Source organism: Lineus longissimus, chromosome 6 (assembly GCF_910592395.1).
Source record: "Lineus longissimus chromosome 6, tnLinLong1.2, whole genome shotgun sequence".
Classification (NCBI taxonomy): domain Eukaryota; kingdom Metazoa; phylum Nemertea; class Pilidiophora; order Heteronemertea; family Lineidae; genus Lineus; species Lineus longissimus.
The window spans coordinates 20,845,656-20,865,064 of NC_088313.1; the positions used below are offsets into that span (position 1 = coordinate 20,845,656).

Below are 19,409 nucleotides of genomic sequence, written 5' to 3' on the forward strand. Positions count from 1 at the left end.
TGGTGTGGGGTTAGATATTTACCACTATTAGTTTCATTATCAGTGCTAGTATTGCTTACAGACAACTCTAAGAAAAGTGAACCCACATTCATGTCAGTGACCCTGTTGGATAGAGTTATCTTATGGGTTGACATTGTCAGCACCGGTTGCAATCATACACAACTTAATTCTTTCACCAATACAGATGGTTGAGGAGCTTGTGCGACAGACTCCAAACTACACACCCCTGACGAGACAGTGGATAGAGACGACAAGACTGTTGGCCGACTCTGCCCTGCTGCAGCTCGTCAACACCCATAGCTTGGCTGGGAGTATCTCAAGACAGAAGGCTAAGGTAAGGACATTGATCCACCTGAAGAGTGAACACTGGGATATCTTTTTAGATTCACATGAAGTATCATGCTTAGTATGATCAGATGATTTAGTGACTTAAACCCGAGATAAATGACCAATCTGTGAGTCTACGGGTCGTTGATTCTGTCTAATGTCTTCTTGCCTCCATTTCAGTCTCTCTACTTGCTCGGCCGGTGTCTCCGCCTGCTGCACATGTTCAAGGGACCAGACGCCCCATCGCTGTGGGACGTACAAGACATGGTAAGTTACCATACAACTCTTATCATATCTTGGTGAAGCGTGGCACCCAGGAATTGTCTTAAAAGTCGAAATGCATTGGCATGGCCAATCGTTTCAAAGCCCTCCACAAGCACGTGCATGCATTATCTCACCTGTACAGTCTAACAGAATGTTTGTGTACCTTAGTGAACACCTGATTGTTGGCTGTGTTTCAGAACTTTGTGAAAATCTCTAACACAGCCTTAGACCAAGATGAGACTGAAGAGCCGGAGATCGATCCGAACACCAAGGAATACGTCAGGTACTCCAAGCTCATTCAGAACATGAAGGTAGGGGCAACATCTATATTTTGCTTGAAGTTTCCATTTCTCGAAGTCTTTTTCTCAAAGTAAACTTTGGCTGGCAATTTAACTTCATGATTCATTTTCCAGGCTAATTTGGAGAGCTGTCATCATTACCTTGTGCAAGCTTCTGACTGTCTTGGCCAGGCAATCAACCTCTCCCTCCAGAAGGGATACCGGGACATCTGTGGGCCCGCGTCACTCGAGCTTGTCGAATGCTGCGGACAGTTTGATCCCAATCTGACAAGCAATCTTCTTGCTTTGCACCAGGTGAGAATAGTGCCTATCAAATCAAGTTACTGCATTTTCTATGTGTTTATGGAAAAAAACGTGTGCTAAAATGCTGCAGTCAAAGCTGTGTAATGTTATGTTTTAACCTTCCAGTCAGCATGTTGGCCTCTCAACCAACAATGACCAGTGAGAGAGGATCAGTCTTTGCTACATGTAGGTTCTGATGAAGGACAATAACAGAGTTGGGTGATACATATCCCTCTTCCAAGATTCTGGTACCATCATGTTCTGTCTATTCTTCCAGTCTTGTCAAACATCCCTGAAGCTTGAGGAGATCCTCCACCGAGCCCAGCCTGACCCGACCACTTGTCAACAGGCTGCCCTACTCCATCAGAGGTACCTCTTGCTGCAAAATGATGTCACAACCAACTTCAGCAGCGGACCTGTCTTCAAGAGTATAATATCTGCCCTAGAGAAAGAGTCAATCGTGAGTACTCTGGGTGTTCCCAGGCAAAGTTTGACAACAGATCTATAAGGGTGGGCGACACATTGCAGAGGCCGAAGACCATTCACCTCTCACTTGAAGTATGAAAGGCATCAGACGACTTGTTGGGGAAAAAAATGCGGCCTGTTCCTCTCTGTTGTCAAGTTTGAAATGGCTTTCTTTCTAGGCATGGAAACGGCTGGGTGTTTCTCCCAGCCATCTAGACTTGATGAAGGATCTACCAGCCAACTTTAACGTCATCATCCTGCAGCACTCACCATGCCGCAATTACCTCTATGGCGCCGTGTTTGACAAACCGAAGCAATCGGGCCGTGGTGGGAACCCTAAACACCAAACTCTTCAAGGTAGGTCAGTCAGCAGCTAATGGGGACAGGAATTGAGTCGATTATTGGAATATAGGTCAATCATATTGAATGAAACTTGTCATGTTTTTCAAACAGTGTTGTGTCATTGATTGTGAGACTGTTGGTGAGGAAATGTGACATCATATGACTTATGGTTTACCCGGAGTATATCGACATGGGCTCTCTATAAAATGGATAAGCGTTCCTTGGGGCATACTCTGAATGCATGGAAAATGACTGTGAGACGTGTTGCGACTTCTATAAATTTTGAGAAATACGATTTTTAAGAAGGGCCTTTAATTTGCTCACAGTCTATATTTGTGGACTGGTACTATTACCCCACTACCACTCCTCAGGAAGAAAATGTTCCAGAAAGACAAGACCATCTTGCCAACAAATCTTCTGACGTTGTCTTATCTTTGACATTATGATGATCAACAGCTGATAATCCTAAAAAGGACCATGTTACGTCTCAGGTCTCCGAAGGTATACATTCATGTCTAACTATTTATAGCTCAGAAATCAGGTCACCGCCGGGCCAAGTCAGGTCCGTCACTTCATACAGCTCAAGGTCATTCACCAAGGTCACCACACCATCAAGGTAGACATATTTGTCGAGTCACTATCGTCTCTTATGTTTTGCTATCTAAATTTCCATCTTGATATTTTTGATATGAAAGTGATAGAGATACAGTGTGTTTGTGTTGGGTGGGGATTGTCCTGTTGCATAACAAACTGGCATGAGGCATTCTGTATCTTGCGGAAGATTATTATGACTGCTAGGTAGGAGTTTGGTCCTTCAGACCCAACTGCCAGATGCCTCTCTAGAATTGCATCAAGTGAATTCTCTCATCACATCTGCCATACATATCACAATATTTCTTCAGTTCTTCACATAACTCCATGGTTCTGTTTCATTTGATGAAGAATGCCAGGCTAGTTTGTTATGAATCAGGCCCTGCTGTATCTACCATGAATAAACCTCCTGATTGCAGTCCTCCATCTCTCCTACAAAACTTCTTATACTACTACTCATGCCCTGCCTTGATTTGAAACTATTTCCAAGTCGTGGCACTGATTATTGGATACAAGTCACGAGGCTTTTTCCAGCCATATTTGCTTGCATGGCTACCTGCATGAAACATGTATTAGGTGCACTTAGAAGAACAGATTTGCTCATCCAGCAAAGAATACTTTTACCTGAACCCTACTGAAGGAAGCTTCATACATTTTGCACACTTAGAATTTCAATGCCAAGTGTATACATCTTGTTTAGCACCCAAACGTCAACGAAAACGAACAAATTCAAATCCAACGACCGTACATGACGGCCCAGCTGTGACGAAGCCAGGTATCTCGAGTGATCTGCTCTTTTCAATATACGTGTGAGCAAGAGTTGTCTTCACCCTGTTCACATTCAGCTTTAAGGTTTAGTTCTTGAACAACGATGATTCTTCATTATTTCAACGTTACATGTGTATGCAATATTGCTGTGTTGTGTCACTTATTTCTAGGCCTTTCAATTGTCGAATCTGGGCTACACCTTCAATTTCCAAATTGAACTGAATCTGGGCGCACTAAGAAGAAAATAGCTGACATTGTACTGATTTGATGCAAAAGAAAATGAATCCAAATGTCTCCATCTGCGAATCTTGGCTTACCCCCTTGAGTATACAATTGAGAGGCCTGGTTCAGAAGAGTATTAATATCAAGTTCATTTTTCATCAAACAAATTCACTTCAAACTTATTTTGATATTAATACCTGTGTTGTTTGCGACGTGTTATCTCCTTTCAGAAAGTACTCTATCTCTCATTACGTCTTCAGAAGGCACATCGGTGTATCAAGGTTTAAAACTTTTCTTCACCATTCCAGATTCCTGTGTACCAAGGTCCAATCCATGTCGTATCTCAAATCATAAAACCTTATCTTGTCTCTGCATGTAAACTGAAGTGTTTTTCATATCGTTCTGGCCTATAGTACTTAGATGAACCCAGGAATGTGACCAGATCACCAAAGGATAGTGGTGTTGAACAACACTAGATTATCCTCAGGGTAGACCTAACCAATGCGCTGTCACGATGTCAACATAAGCCGGTCAACTATGACACCGGCTGTCCAGGGCTGTGTAACATTACTGTTTGTAATCACACTGTTACAGTTTAGTAACAAGAGGTCAGTCAAGTACCTTTGGCCAGATCTATCTGAAAAACACTCCAATAACCAATTATCCCTCACCCAAGTTTGAGGACGAGGATACGTTTAGGTTCCATTACGTGGAATATTTAACATGTAAAACAGGTGAAGCACGTATGCCTCTGTTAGAATATGTCTACCCTCCTCAGTCACATCTTCAGATCCACAAAGGAAACCTGCATGATATGAAAGTATCTTTTCTAATGAATGCAAGACCAGATTCCCTCAACATTGAAACTAATTTCACGTTCTTTTCCAGTTGATTCCTTCAAATTATAAGTGACAATAGTTAATACTTACCATATTTAAATTCTTTGTGACCTTGGTCATCATCAGTCAAATTATTTGACCCGATCTTGACCAGTCAGGCTGCAGCATATGTCAGTCTCCATCAATGCCATTGGTGCAGATGTTTATTGTTAGCTTGAATTGTCCAGATGTTACCTCATGAAACTTAGTAAGTGATTGGATCCAAGGTTCTCTCGGGATGTAAGTTAGATTTCTCAGGCACCCTCAGCTCATTGATATGCAGATCAACTGTATCTTTTCCTCACCATTTCAAATCAATTCGAGTTTTATCTGATGAATGTCAATCCACCCAAACCAGACTTGTCCGACTCTAGAAATCTGTCATGGGAGTGTGCACTCATTATGAAGTGTATTAAGTGATGATCATTGATATTGCAGGTCCGTCCAAGTCACGTGTGGTACGTGTGAATACGAGTCCAGAGAAGCTTGATATGCTGCTGAACAAGTTCCGTCAGTACAAGCATGACGTGATGCAGATCTTACTGAAGCAGGAGTACCAGAGGACCCAGGTGGCGATGAGGCAGAAGATGCTGGAGAACCTGGAGGAGGGGTTGAAAGGCTCAACTTCGGTGAGTTGTCCCCTTTAGAGGACTGATTTGGTAGTGATATGACCCACTTGTCTGATTCAGGCTTGGCCTTTGAACCAACTGTAAATGCTGGCAAACATAATCATGCGATGACTCATGTTTTTGTGACTGGTTATTTTGGATGAGGTGTGTACTTTATGTGTGATATGAAAGAGGGACTTTTTGGCAAACCATTGCTTTTATTCATATGTTCCACATGGATTATAGGTCTCATCAAAGTATTTTGAATGATAACCTGGCAAATGTTTTATTCAAAAAAATACCTGTTTTCCACTTTTTCTTCACATTCTTTGAGCGTTTACAAATTTGATATTCTAGCGTATCATGAAGCGTAAGCTTCTGAGGAAGTTAACTGGTAGACGGGTGAGACTGATGTTTGACGGCCTGTTTATACAAGATAGCCCCTGCCCCTTGTCAAGTACATGGGCAAACATTTCTGCTAGAAAGTCTATAAAGAAAATGGCCTATTGGGATTTCATATAGATTTTTCATAGAAATGTTTGCGTGTGTATATCATGATATTGTCTTGTGAAATATGGCTATCAGTATTTTCATTCATTTACCATGTTTACTGTGGTTTGTTGATGTGACCACATCGCTTATGCCCATTTGTTGCACAAGATTTGAAAGTGATGATTGTGCAGTTTATTTACCCTATTCATTTCTTTGCTATTATGTTGGTGTTTTAGTTGCTGTGATTTCAAAAGTTCATTTGTATTTGCGCAGCTGGGTGTAATATTCAAAGAAGGAAAGGCTGCTAGGGATCGTGTCTATATCCTGAATGAAAGAGGGCGCTTTTTAGATCAATTGAACCATTTTAAATGTTGGTACTGGTATCACAACATAACACTGGACATACACTTGCATTCCTGTTCTTTTTCTGTCATCACAGTCTTATGACATGTCTAAGAATGGATGGTGCCCTGGTATGGGTGTAGAGGGTACTTGGGCCGGGACAGTGGGGGTCAGTTTGGCTGAGAGATTGCTGATTGCTCATATTTGCGACTGTTCATCATCTCTTCCAGCATCTGATGGAGGAAGACCACCGGACGGAGGAGGTGGAGTTACAGGAGGAGTTCAAGCTACTGCTGGAGGACCTCGAGGAGTACCTTCTGCCCTTTACGACACAGTTTGATCTCGTCTTCAGGTAAGCAGACGGACATAGCAACAATGATAAAAGAGAGCTAAGTTGATGGTTTGTTTGTTGTTCATATCATTAAACCATGACTGAAAATCTGTGCAAAAGCTTCTCACGTATCCCTGAGACTTTTTAAATTATAGAATGAGCATGATTACAAACATTCGTTTCCAGGCCTCCAACGTCCACATCAGCTAGTAACAGTATCAACCCAGGCAAAGAGCCACCGCCAAGCAACGAAGCGATCATCCTCCTGTGCGACCAGTGGTTAATGGAGCTACCACTAGAGGCACTCAAGGTCATTCAGTTTGAGACTATCATATCTGTGACGAGAGACTTCTCGCTGCAGTTGATGTCTCACAGGATGTACATTGAACCAGGTAGGTGGTGCTGGGTATGGGCTCTCTGTGCAGAACGCCTTGTTATTTGATCCCATTGATTCATAGCTGTTATTCCTGAAGCATGAAGATTTATTCTTTAATCCATCACGCCCTTTAAAGGCAATAATAAACTTCAAGGTCTGCTGGCTTGTACAACTATTCCAATATCTTGATAGACCCTGTCCCTGTTTGTAAAAGTGGTGACAAACACATGTAATGGAGGCCTTCTCCCATTTCATTGTACTTGTTGTTTGCAGAGGATCCAGCTGACAAGAAAAAGAAGGAGAAAGATAAGCCGCCGTCAAGGATTCCTGGTCTTCGCGAGGCGGGCTTGAAGAAAGCTAAAGTTGTACGTATTTCAACATTTCAAGTTAAATCATGTAGATGAATTACTCATATAAACCGGTCTGAAAACAGTACCTTTCTGTAACTTCTCCAGTGACAAGTCACCAAACAGTTGTTCCATCTAAACCTAATGTGTAAGTGATTATCTAATCATGCAACATGCCTTTCTATTTGCAGATTCCACTTGACCGTCAAGTTCCGCAGGGCTGCCTTCCTGTCAACACATCCGACTTCAGATGTATCCTTATTTATCAGCACCTAATAGTGGGTGCATAGAACATACTTATAATCTGTTTCTACTGGAGTGTTGGTCACAATGCAGGTCCAAGACCTTGTATCTATTTGAAGCTTCAAGACCATTCCTGTATTGGGGAATAATTAAGTTCCTTGGCTGTCCTTGTTGGTTAAGTGTTGAGCCCTTTGACAAGTAGCACTTGTACATTTCCTTGACTCAACTCCTCAGATGTTGTTGACCCTCGCCTGGATTGCGCAGAAACAGAAAAGAATGCTCCGATTGAGATATTCAACCAAGTCCTTGAGAAACATGAGCAGCAGTTTACAGCTCGCTGGCTGGGAGTCATGGGTGATGACCACACGCCAAGCGCTGGAGAATATGAGCTCTATATGACAGAAGGCAGCGCCTTTGTCTATTATGGGATGGAGAGGTTCCTGGCACAGATTTCGCCGGAGAAGATTGCAGCGTTGAATATTCCTGAATGTCTGTTCGTGGCCATGTTTGACCTAGCCCAGACCAGTAAGAGCTTCCTCACTCAGTCGAAAGTAGACATCAATAAAACGTAAGCAAAATGCGTAACTCATTTAACATTGGTTACCTTATCAACTTGCCTAGTCCAGAGTTCCCAGTCTACTGTCATTCACAGTTTTATTGTGCTTTGTCTTTTGTCTTTTGCAATAATGCAGATGATGTTGTGTTAAGAATTCCTCATACTCCTTCCACGTCACCACCTCCATATGAGGACTCCAATCACAAACTGATCATTCCCAGTCTGTTTATCCCATGTCATCAAGACACATGCTATGCCGGTGTCGATTGACCCTATTGGTGGGTTTTAGCTCTGTACGCCGTTTCTCTTAACAATGTGTTAAAGAAGTGAGTTTGAATGCCAGTGGCCAGTTGCACCAGCACTTTCTCTATAAAACTTGTCCATGTTTCAGAATTGACTCGTTGTCACTGGAGAAACCAAACAATGCTGCCATGCTGCTGAGTCTGATCGGGACGAAGACTGTCATGCTGAACCAGTGGCATTGTACCCTGGCCGAAAACGGCAAGAGGTTGGATGAGATGATGCAAGGTAGGTTGGCGATGAAGTTCCCAATTTTGGCACTGGCCCTGAGGCTCTGATGTTGCTCACCTATTGACCATCATTGAGGCTTGATAGCCAACTTAAAGTATGCACAGAAGGCCAGCATAGGCTGAGGTCATCTGCTAAACATGTCCAGTTCTGATTCTGATTTCTGTATGTTAGTTATGAAACTCATTACATAGACATTTTGATTCATTGAAACATCTTGCTTTGTGAGGTAATGTTGACAACTGATGAGAATGATTTCCTTTATCCTTGGTTTCATGGAGTAAACATACCTTTACAGATCTGTTGGCTGGTGGCAAAACCATGGGCCAAGCTCTGCGGCTACAGTACACACCGATGCAACGACCTGTCGAGGCCGAGGAAGGGCAAGAAATGGCGGAGGTTGGTAACGACGAGGAGATGGACGAACCTGTGGCAGGATCGGAGGTTGAACCGGAGGAGGATGGGATTAACCTGGAGGAATCTGCTGCGGAGAATTCACCAGATCGAAACTTGTACAATATGGTGTGCTATGGACTTCCTAACATCATGGTCACACTGGTTAATTAGTAATGAGCTGACACAATCAATAGTCTGGTCCAAGAGTGACTCCGTGCAAGCATATCGTTGTCTTTCAACGATTTGTCAACCGTGTTTTCAGTAATAAGCTTTACACTTAGCTTTAAGCTTGTTTGTGATGCAGATCCATCAATTATTGTCTTTATATTTTGTGAAAGATGTCAATGATTCCCTCCGAAGACTCCGTCCTACAGTAATCTGTCCATTGTATAAAAATTGTAGTTGAAACCTCCGCTGTGATTGGTTTTATGCAGCCAGATTTTACAAATGAATACGTTTTCTTAAACATTTTGAATAAATATCTTTGTTATCTTTATATGAGTGCGTCTGTTCAGTTTGTGGTACCTGTCTTCTCCCAGCAAGTTAAGGAAGAGAGAGCCATTCTTCTGATTGTGTAAAGGTCTTCCAAGCTGACAAGATAACCAGCTGGCAGAGGGTGGTTGTTCCATCGTCTGCTCTCCATTAGCCTTATAGTGTCAACTTGTCAGAATAACTTGGTCTTTTAAGGTTGTGTGAAGGTCTTCCAAGCTGACAAGATAACCAGCTGGCAGAGGGTGGTTGTTCCATCGTCAGTTCTCCATCAGCCTTATAGTGTTCACTTGTCAGAAAAACTTGGTCTTTTTTGGTTGTGTAAAGGTCTTCCAACCTGACAAGACAACCAGCTGGCAGAGGGTGGTTGTTCCATTGTCTGTCCTCCATTAGCCTTATAGTGTTCACTTGTCAGAAAAACTTGGTCTTTGCTGCTCTGCCAAGTTGTCAACATGGTGAGAGAGATGAGACAGTCGCAGCCAGGCCGAATCAGTCCAGGCTGCTCCACCGTGTTGCCAACATGCTGAGATAGATGAGACAGTCACAGCCAGGCCAGATCAGTCTTTTCTGCTCTGCCAAGTTGTCAACATGGTGAGAGAGATGATGAAGTCACAGCCTGGCCGAATCAGTCCTGGCTGCTCCACTGTGTTGACAACATGATGAGAGTGATGAGACAGTCACAGCCAGGCCGAATCAGTCCTGGCTGCTCCACCGTGTTGACAACATGGTGAGAGAGATGAGGAAGTCACAGCCAGGCCGAATCAGTCCTGGCTGCTCCACCGTGTTGACAACATGGTGAGAGAGATGAGGAAGTCACAGCCAGGCCGAATCAGTCCTGGCTGCTCCACCGTGCTGCCAACATGATGAGTGAGATGAGACAGTCACAGCCAGGCCAGATCAGTCTTTGCTGCTCTGCCAAGTTGTCAACATGACGAGAGAGATGAGACAGTCACAGCCAGGCCAGATCAGTCTTTGCTGCTCTACCAAGTTGTCAACATGGTGAGAGAGATGATGAAGTCACAGCCAGGCCAAATCAGTCTTGGCTGCTCCACCGTGTTGACAGCATGATGAGAGAGATGAGACAGTCACAGCCAGGCCACATCAGTCTTCGCTGCACTGCCTAGTTGTTAATATGGTGAGAGAGATGAGACAGTCACAGCCAGGCGAATCAGTCCTGGCTGCTCCACCGTGTTGCCAACATGATGAGAGAGATGAGACAGTCACAGCCAGGCCACATCAGTCTTGGCTGCTCTGCCAAGTTGTTAACATGGTGAGAGAGATGAGACAGTCAGAGCCAGGCCAAATCAGTCCTGGCTGCTCCACCGTGTAGACAACATGATGAGAGAGATGAGACAGTCACAGCTTGGCCACATAAGTCTTGTTGGCTGCTCTGCCAAGTTGTTAACATGGTGAGAGAGATGAGACAGTCACAGCCCAGACATCAACAATCGGTGATCCTCAATATTGGTCATCATGGCATGCATGCATGCATATCTTAGAATAAATAAACTATGTTGAATATACATGGCTGTATAGCAAAATAGTCAAAATTAGCAAAGATATGCACATGTCACTGTGCTACGAGTATTTGGTCAGCAGGCGTTCGTCTATTATGCGATCACGACCACTTCAAAACGTTGAGCAGATAAACGAAAGTTTGATACCTAACTAATTTCTGAAAGATCAATATTTTGGTTTTGCTAATGTGCCTTCACTAATATGTTCTTTCGTTTTCATCTCAAGAAATATCAACCTGAAAGTGATCTTGTGATTTTATCGATAGATACCTATTACACCAATTAATATTCTTATGTAAGAGTTTTTTTAATATATTTGTCATAACAATTTTAGGCAGTGCGGCGAAGATTGATGCCGCCTGGCTGTGACTGTCTCATCTCTCTCACCATATAGACAACTTGGCAGAGCAGCCAAGACTGATTTGGCCTGGCTGTGACTGTCTCTCATCTCTCTCACCATATTAACAACTAGGCAGTGCGGCGAAGATTGATGCGGCCTGGCTGTGACTGTCTCATCACTCTCATCATGTTGTCAACACGGTGGAGCAGCCAGGACTGATTCGGCCTGGTTGTGACTTCCTCATCTCTCTCATCATGTTGTCAACACGGTGGAGCAGCCAGGACTGATTCGGCCTGGCTGTGACTGCCTCATCTCTTTCACCATGTTGACAACTTGGCAGAGCAGCCAAGACTGATTTGGCCTGGCTGTGACTGTCTCATCTCTCTCACCATAATTATTGTCAACACGGTGGAGCAGCCAGAACTGATTCGGCCTGGCTCTGACTGTCCCATCTCTCTCGCCTTATTAACAACTAGGCAGTGCGGCGAAGATTGATGCGGCCTGGCTGTGACTGTCTCATCACTCGCATCATGTTGTCAACGCGGTGGAGCAGCCAGGACTGATTCGGCCTGGCTGTGACTGTCTCATCTCTCTCATCATGTTGTCAACACGGTGGAGCAGCCAGGACTGATTCGGCCTGGCTGTGACTTCCTCATCTCTCTCACCATGTTGACAACTTGGCAGAGCAGCCAATGGCTGTGACTGTCTCATCTCTCTCATCATGTTGTCAGCACGATGGAGGAGCCAGGACTGTTAAACAGTTGTGTGAGCTCACTAGAGCTTGCACTTACATAATAGTGTAAAACTAAAATTTATATAATATATATATATGTATATAAAACCGTCATCGGATGCGCATCCGATATGCCACGAGATCCTTTACCGTCAATTCCCTTACCGTCTACCGAATTAACGAGTAAACATCGTCTCTCAGACACTTGGGAAACGCATCTGAGAGCATCTCAGTTTCAAAATTTTCCTGCTGGAGACCCCCAGACCTCCCTTTGTGGGTGAGCGCCTACTGCGCTTTCATGTGATTGTGAGGGCGAGCCCTCACCATATTCAGGCTTCGCCCTCAACGGGGCCCCCTCTATCCAGCTGTGCTGGATCCACTCCCTAATTTGATGGTGACCTACCTTTGAAGGTTGTGTCAATGTCTTCCCAACCTGACCAGATAACCAGCTGGAAGATTATGGTTGCTAGGTTGTGTCAAGGTCTTCTTAACCTGACCAGATAACCAGCTGGCAGAGGGTAGTTGTTTCAGAGGTTTCAAGGCCTTCACAATCTGAATAGATAAGCAGCTGGCAGAGGTTGATTGTTTCAATATCCCACAGACAGAAAGATATTGGGATTTAACCAATCGCAATTGCAGTTGCCTGTACCATGACAGAAGACGGACGAAATAATGCGATGGCCTCTCTTTGAAGTGCAGAACTGAAACAATTCTCAACCAAAATCCTCCTTCATATGTCGACCACACAAAGCAGCAAAGAAAACATAAGTTATTTCTACATCTTTGTTTATTCGTCATGTATCTCATATTGCATGTACATGTACATTTCCACTTTACACATATATTAAATAATACACCGAGTGTCCTAATGTACAATATGCTCTCACCACAAACTACCAACAAAACCTTGACAAAGTAAACAGCGCCTATAACATGTATGATTACTACTTGTAAAAATCCAAGCCAACACAATGTCATCTTCATCACAAACTGAACAGGTGCATGGCCAAACATGAGTGATTTTCATTAAGACAACTTTCAATTTAGTCCTCTAGAACTTTGACCGAGTGGAATCCAGTTGTAACCCAGTGGAATCCAGTTGTAACCCAGTGGAATCCAGTTGTCCCCAGTAGAATTCAGTTGTTTTCCTGCGGATTTAAAATGGATTACCAGTGGTTTTTGGTCTAAACGGACATAAAACAACAACCTTTTGTCATCTTGATAAAAATCACTGACTCAATTATATCAGATTGAATTGTATAGGAATGAAACAAGTTTTGAATGAGAACCGAAAGCCGGGAGGTTGTGCAGGGCTTTTGTACATAAAAGTGCTGATTGCATATTACCATGATATTACAGATATTATTACACATATTACTAAGGGGCGTGTCATTAATGGTTTGCATAATTTATAGACTTCCTGTAGTTGGATTGTTGACATGGGGAAAAGGTGGGTGTAAAAAACAAGAGATGTCATTGGTTATCCCACAACAGACGAGTGGAGTTCCAGTGGGTTTCCAGTATTTCGAATGGAGTACCAGTGGAGTTCCAGTGGGTTTCCAGTATTTTGAATGGAGTACCAGTGGAGTTCCAGTGGGTTTCCAGTATTTCGAATGAAGTACCAGTGGAGTTCCAGTGGGTTTCCAGTATTTCGAATGGAGTACCAGTGGAGTTCCAGTGGGTTTCCAGTATTTCGAATGGAGTACCAGTGGAGTTCCAGTGGGTTTCCAGTATTTCGAATGGAGTACCAGTGGAGTTCCAGTGGGTTTCCAGTATTTTGAATGGAGTACCAGTGGAATTCCAGTGGGTCTTCACAATCTTTAGCGAACTACCGATGAAATAAAAGGCAAACTAGTTTATTGTTTAGGGCTCGGTGCCAAAATGTTAATTGGGAATATTTACATTTTGTGCATACGAACAACATCGCCTTATGAAACAGGTGGAATCTTAAACTTTGTGCTATCATTTTACGGATAATTTCAAATGGGTCCTTCCGAAGGTAAAGTGAATAAAAAGTTAAGGTATTTTAATGAAAATACTGTCATGGTGGCAGAAGTCAGCTTATTATCGATGTTGATGGATGATTACCAGGACAACTGAGTAATCAAATTATTCATTCTCTACTCATCCAATAGCCGGAGACATCAATAAAGTTTCAATGTAAAGGTAGTCCAATCTTGCCCACCATGACTTAATTACAAGTGTGTCAAATGAATCAAACAATTTGCTGGGTATGCAGGTTACACAAGGAAATAAAGCGTAAACAGTACAAGTTATGTACATTCACACTGACAGGTGCCAATCAAATCTTAATTGACAGCCGTCAATTAGATAGTGCTAAATGATTCAATTAAATTGCATCGCATATGGGAAGGATCAAATCCCTGACTTAAGTGAAATATCTTACAAGGATTTTGGTTGGGAGGGTGTGTCTATAAAGGGGACCATGTATTGGTAATTTGTAAAATACAGTATAAATCGCTTGAAATTGTCGTCCAAATCAGTGATGGTCTGTGACGGTAATGACGTAGTTAGAGTCCTTCACAGACACGGGGAGTGAATAGAAAGAAAGGAATCTGATAAGTCGAAGTCAGCTAAAAGTGACTGCGATCTGCCTACAGTGTAGATTCTGCAGTGTATCTCTTCCACTGTCTAAAATAACTGTTCAATTCGTAAATAGCTGAAACGCCAAGAACACATTTTACACATAATCTCAATATCAACATAGACTTGTATCACTCATTTAAACTCCAAGTTATCAGGAGCAATAAACAAATGATCTACAACTAATTAACCCACTTCTTATCACATCGTATCAAAATAAAACACCACAAAAGTAATTTCCTTTTTCCAACTGGAACTGAAAAATGGTGAAGTGTTTTGATGAGATTGGTCTAAAGTTGAATAAATAAGGACAAAGATGGACAGTGATCTCCCTTGATATTGGCCAATCCAATATTGCCACCAAGACGTTTGAACTGATGCCAAACAGCTGACTTGTAGAGTTAGTCAGATTGGAATATGAAGCACAAGCCAAAAGGGATTCAATTGAATTAGTACATGTTTACTAATTTTGTTCATTGGTCAACAACATATCTCTGACTTTAGTGTATTGTGCCAGGACACCACTGTCCGTCTTTATCAAGATATGTATAAATATACAACAATTTCAAAAACCAAAGTCTGCAGGAACATTGCAGGAATCAACACGAAATAACTGGCAGGTTGTAAAATCACATCAGTGACTTCACATCATGGTTAATAGCTTTGACTAGTATATGAACACAAACCAACCCTATTTTCTTCAATGAGACCAATCCAAGACTTCACTTGCTGACAAGTCAGATTAGCCTATTGTAGAGTTTAGGGGGGTCAGGGTAGCTTTCCTCTCTCAAAAACCAAGGGCGAAATCAGAACAAGATAAGATGTGAAAAGCTGATAATTTTCAACCATTTACAATGAATGACTATTATTTCATCACACTGTTGCTCTTCATAACGGAGATCTTCATTTTTTTCCAATGACATAGTTGAGGAAATGTCCTTGGTCCTCAAGAAATGAAAAGTGTCAACATCATAATAGATGTCACATATTGATAACAACAACAACAACATTGGAAACTACAACCTCGTCCAAATGATACCATGCTAAACATACACAATGTACATCTAAACCTTGGTCACAGGCTAATACAGTAACGTCCCACCTTGAATATTTGGAACGACATAATTCAACTAGAATCCTTATGACCCACGAATCTATGATGATACAAGTTACATCCTAACAACATTCAGAGTCGGAAATGTTTTGAACGACGAAATGATGTTATTACCCTGGAGGATGAAGGCAGAGGGGAAATGGAAAATGGTTCCCCAGCGGGAACATTTGGAATGTTACATACAGTCTGATCGCATCATACAATCTGGCAGCTTAGGAATCAACAATCTAACAATGGGAAAAATTCGGTCTCACCCGTATCTTGTGGATTAAATTTTTACAATCTTTTTTCAGATAACGTTTAAAAATTGTCACTTGGAACCATGAGGAAGTGTCCTGACTGGGAATGTCTGCAGACCTCCTCCCCCTTCATCCACAAGAGTATGTTTTTTAAAACATGTTTGACCACTTCATACCCTCAAAACTCCACAATGCAATCAACCCTAAAGGTAAGGGATGATTCCATTGCACTTGTGAGAGATGTTGGGCCAAACAATCAAATGACTTCACATGATTATCGCTTTGTACATTATGCACCTATCCGTGATCAGACCCATCAATTAATAAACTCATTAAGACATCTAATGATGAAGTGCAATATTAAATCTAACGAGACTCAGTTTGGTAGAGTTCATCACTATATTTGCTGTTGGTGGTTCAGGAGATGACCAAGGATTGTTGTCCCTGTTACGCAACTTGGGATAGAAATCACCCAATACTGACACGGCTGATTGATTCTAACAATGCAATATATGCAGTGAATTCAACCCTTAATAGCTGAGTGTTAGAATGTTGCCTGCATGTCATATGTATACCATGATGGCCCGGAAAGGCATTTTTGCACTAATGATCCAGGTTGCGATGATAGTTGGTAATTTGATTGTTTGCCAGTCAAAAATATGCGAAACCACAACCAAATTAGGCGTAAAACGTTTTACGTTCATTTGACCCCCAGCCTAGCTCTCTCCACCAAACCCATCTCAACAGCAAACAGTGATTAACTCTGTAGACTGATAACTACGATCACAGAACAAAATATCATCATTTATTATTAACATGATTCTATCGCGCCTCTAAAAATAAAACCATCCACATGCATATTCATAAGTTATACGTGTACAGGCAATGTCAGTAACAATAGCTAGTCCCTATACTCGACAGAATGATTTCCGATCCAAGACAATAGAGGGTTAACGAGAATCAGTAAGAATTGTAAGATAGGTGCTTGTTAGTGGTCTTGGGAGTGGTTTTGCCCTTGACCATCTAAGAAGTAAAGATCCACTTTCCCTCGATATAGGTGTTACTGATTGTTAGCCCTCTACTGAGAGGATTTGGAACCACTCTAGCCACTCAATAGCCAAGTTGAAGGCGTCTGTGTGATTCAATCAATTATCTTTATTACATGTAGTTTAATTACTAATTACTTAACAATTAGCAGGCAATGTCCATTACATATTGTGCAGCCCGGAGCCCGTTTAACAACTAACTACTGTGCCATATGATAGGACACAGAATAGTAATGAATGTCTTCAATGATTAGGGATTCATGTTCAGAAACGCAGGCCAAACCTTGTTGTCACTCAAAGGATAAGAAATGCTACACCACGACTTTCTATGACTTCAAGTCAAATGTCTCAGCTGCCAAAATGCTTGTGCGGATGCCAAACTTGAATCAAATGAAAAGCCCCATTGGTCCTATTGGCAGAACGTAATACAAATATCGAATAGAAAATGTTAGTATTTTCAATGCATAGTGACACGTCATTCTATCACATGAGTCGATCATTTATTACACGTACTTTATCTTAAAAGAAAATTGGTGGGGTGTTACATTTGGGTTTGAATAAAAACGGAGTGGCCTTGAACTATAGAGAGGTACTGGTACATGGAGTTCATCTGCCAATTTGTTGTAATTTGTAGCAGTGCAGTTTCCTAAGGTTGAAAAGTAGTTCCTGCACTTTATACAAAGGAGATCCAAAATAGAAGAAATGCTATGTTCAATCAAAGAGTTCAAAGCCACTGCCAATCGAGATATTGGGGAAATGCTTAGTTGCGTACATGTACAACAATGCCAGGTTGGAACAGTGTTTATTTCACCTCGAAGTCTGCAGCACGAGGACTGTTCTGATCTCAAATGCGCAATCAGTTAGAGGTCACACAGGTGGAAAGAAGGTGGCACTGTGGAGGCAGACTTGTGATCTGAAGGTGGTGTATTCAAAGCTGGCAGTGCCACTCTGTACTCTTTCAACTGGCTAAGAGCGGTGCGGATTGTACCCTCCTTGCTTCTACTGAAAGGTTTCTGGATTAGGCTAGAGAAAGCACTTACTGTTGTACAGAACCTACATTTCTTTTTAATTTCACATGTGACAACATTTTTCATGTGGCACAACCACGAGGTGAAACACACATTACATGCACTTGTATTTACATAGCAATGACATGGGGTGTGAGAGGGGGCGTATCTCTTCATGCAGGACTCATTGTAATGCAAAACATCTCCCCTTAGTTGCACCACTTTGTAAGCAAATTGGCTGGGTACCATAAATGAATGGAAACAATTTTCTTACCAATAACTTGCAGTGTTCAAAGGGCCCACCTCAAGTAGAAATAACCCAGGCTGGGGTGGCCAAGTGGAGCCAGAAAAGAATGAGAGAGGTTGAGTTACGGAGTCATTTGTACATGATGGTATGCAGAGAGAGGTAGGGAAGGGGTGGTGTGAGAAGGAAAGATTGGCTGCGACACGACAAGCACGTCCATAAAACAGAATGTTGAGAATTAAATGGTGGACAAGTAGGAGACCAAAGAAGGAAAACCATTCAACAGTTTATTTTAGATTTGTAACATTGAAATTTATGAATTTTTTCGGAAGACTCTGTAATGTGCAAAAAGATATGGCTTTACGAGAAAGACATCAAAATGGGTAATTTACAAGGAGTAAAAAATCATCGTCCACCATTTATTACAAAACCATTTTTCCAAACATGATACATGCAATATCCTTATTGGATGATATCAACAGGATTGGCCAGCCTGCAAACATGACCAAAAGAGGGCACTGCGGTATACAAGAGAAACATGAACATCGCAGCTCACAGGTGATCATGGCGTAACAGTACTTACAGACATCAAAAGAGGTCGTAGCTGTAGGTCACAGGTGGGAGAGCTGAAGGTCAGCTTGAGGTCAAGGACAAAGTGTTACCACGGGTCAGAGCCAATCCATAGTGTAGCACCCTCATGCGAGCAGACACAAGCAAGGGGTAAAGCTCACCGCCAAAGGTCACTGGAGGATACACTTTTCACCAACTTCCGAAACCAATTTGGTTGGCATTTCTGTGACTTTTGACGCCATCTCTCGGACATTACTGGGTATGAATTGGCCTGTAACGTCAAGAAGAAACAAGGTGCTTGAGACTGGCCGCATAACGCAAAATGTCAACAAATTCAATAAAGGACATGTTACCCTTTCATCAAGGATTTTCACTAACTTTTTGCAGTCAAGTTGTTCCTTTAGTATCAGAATCCCAAACAGAATCAAATTACTTCAAATTTTCATCCAGAAGATTTTCTATCGACACAAATGTTTCTTTACAGGTTTTGGCCAACTACCACGCAGCATAAGATCTTGAATCTGACTGTTTAAAAACTGCCACGGTTTGCCCAATACCACCCCATGCACCCTGTAATCACGTCCCAGGCTCTAGTGAGGGCATCTACCTGATCCAAAGGCCGACTAGTAGCCACAAGTTAACATACCCAGTGCTACTCTGGAAGGCTTTTTAAAACCCTTGATGAGCGAGGTTATAAAGAGAAGAAACTTGAACACTGGATGCCTACTCAATTTGGTCGTCAGAAAGTGAAGGAATCGCAATCAAAGAACCAGACAGCTTATAACGATTAATTGTTATCGCATGATTTCATGATTTTTACACCGGACAGGTTTATTTCAGAGTGTTATC

At 42.2% G+C, this 19,409-nt stretch overlaps 2 protein-coding genes across 15 annotated transcripts in view; one reads left to right on the forward strand and one right to left on the reverse strand.

Moving 5' to 3' along the window:
- LOC135489810 (cilia- and flagella-associated protein 46-like) overlaps positions 1-9,153 on the forward strand; it is a 29,232-nt gene extending 20,079 nt beyond the window's left edge. For all 5 annotated transcript variants that reach the window (XM_064775363.1, XM_064775364.1, XM_064775365.1 and 2 more), the window contains 14 exons: positions 185-334; positions 508-594; positions 789-902; positions 1,005-1,184; positions 1,450-1,632; positions 1,817-1,994; positions 4,877-5,067; positions 6,111-6,232; positions 6,398-6,603; positions 6,861-6,952; positions 7,126-7,186; positions 7,412-7,745; positions 8,125-8,261; positions 8,560-9,153. In XM_064775363.1, coding sequence (XP_064631433.1) covers positions 185-334; positions 508-594; positions 789-902; positions 1,005-1,184; positions 1,450-1,632; positions 1,817-1,994; positions 4,877-5,067; positions 6,111-6,232; positions 6,398-6,603; positions 6,861-6,952; positions 7,126-7,186; positions 7,412-7,745; positions 8,125-8,261; positions 8,560-8,828 — 2,304 coding nt within the window. In that variant the 3' untranslated portion in view covers positions 8,829-9,153. The remainder of the gene's footprint in view (positions 1-184; positions 335-507; positions 595-788; positions 903-1,004; positions 1,185-1,449; positions 1,633-1,816; positions 1,995-4,876; positions 5,068-6,110; positions 6,233-6,397; positions 6,604-6,860; positions 6,953-7,125; positions 7,187-7,411; positions 7,746-8,124; positions 8,262-8,559) is intronic.
- A 3,352-nt stretch (positions 9,154-12,505) lies between these two features.
- The window catches only part of LOC135489897 (complexin-like), a 49,944-nt gene continuing 43,040 nt past the window's right edge, over positions 12,506-19,409 (reverse strand). For 9 of the 10 annotated variants that reach the window (XM_064775523.1, XM_064775516.1, XM_064775524.1 and 6 more), the window contains one exon: positions 12,506-18,831. In XM_064775523.1, coding sequence (XP_064631593.1) covers positions 18,731-18,831 — 101 coding nt within the window. In that variant the 3' untranslated portion in view covers positions 12,506-18,730. The remainder of the gene's footprint in view (positions 18,832-19,409) is intronic. The other variant, XM_064775525.1, reaches the window with a different exon arrangement.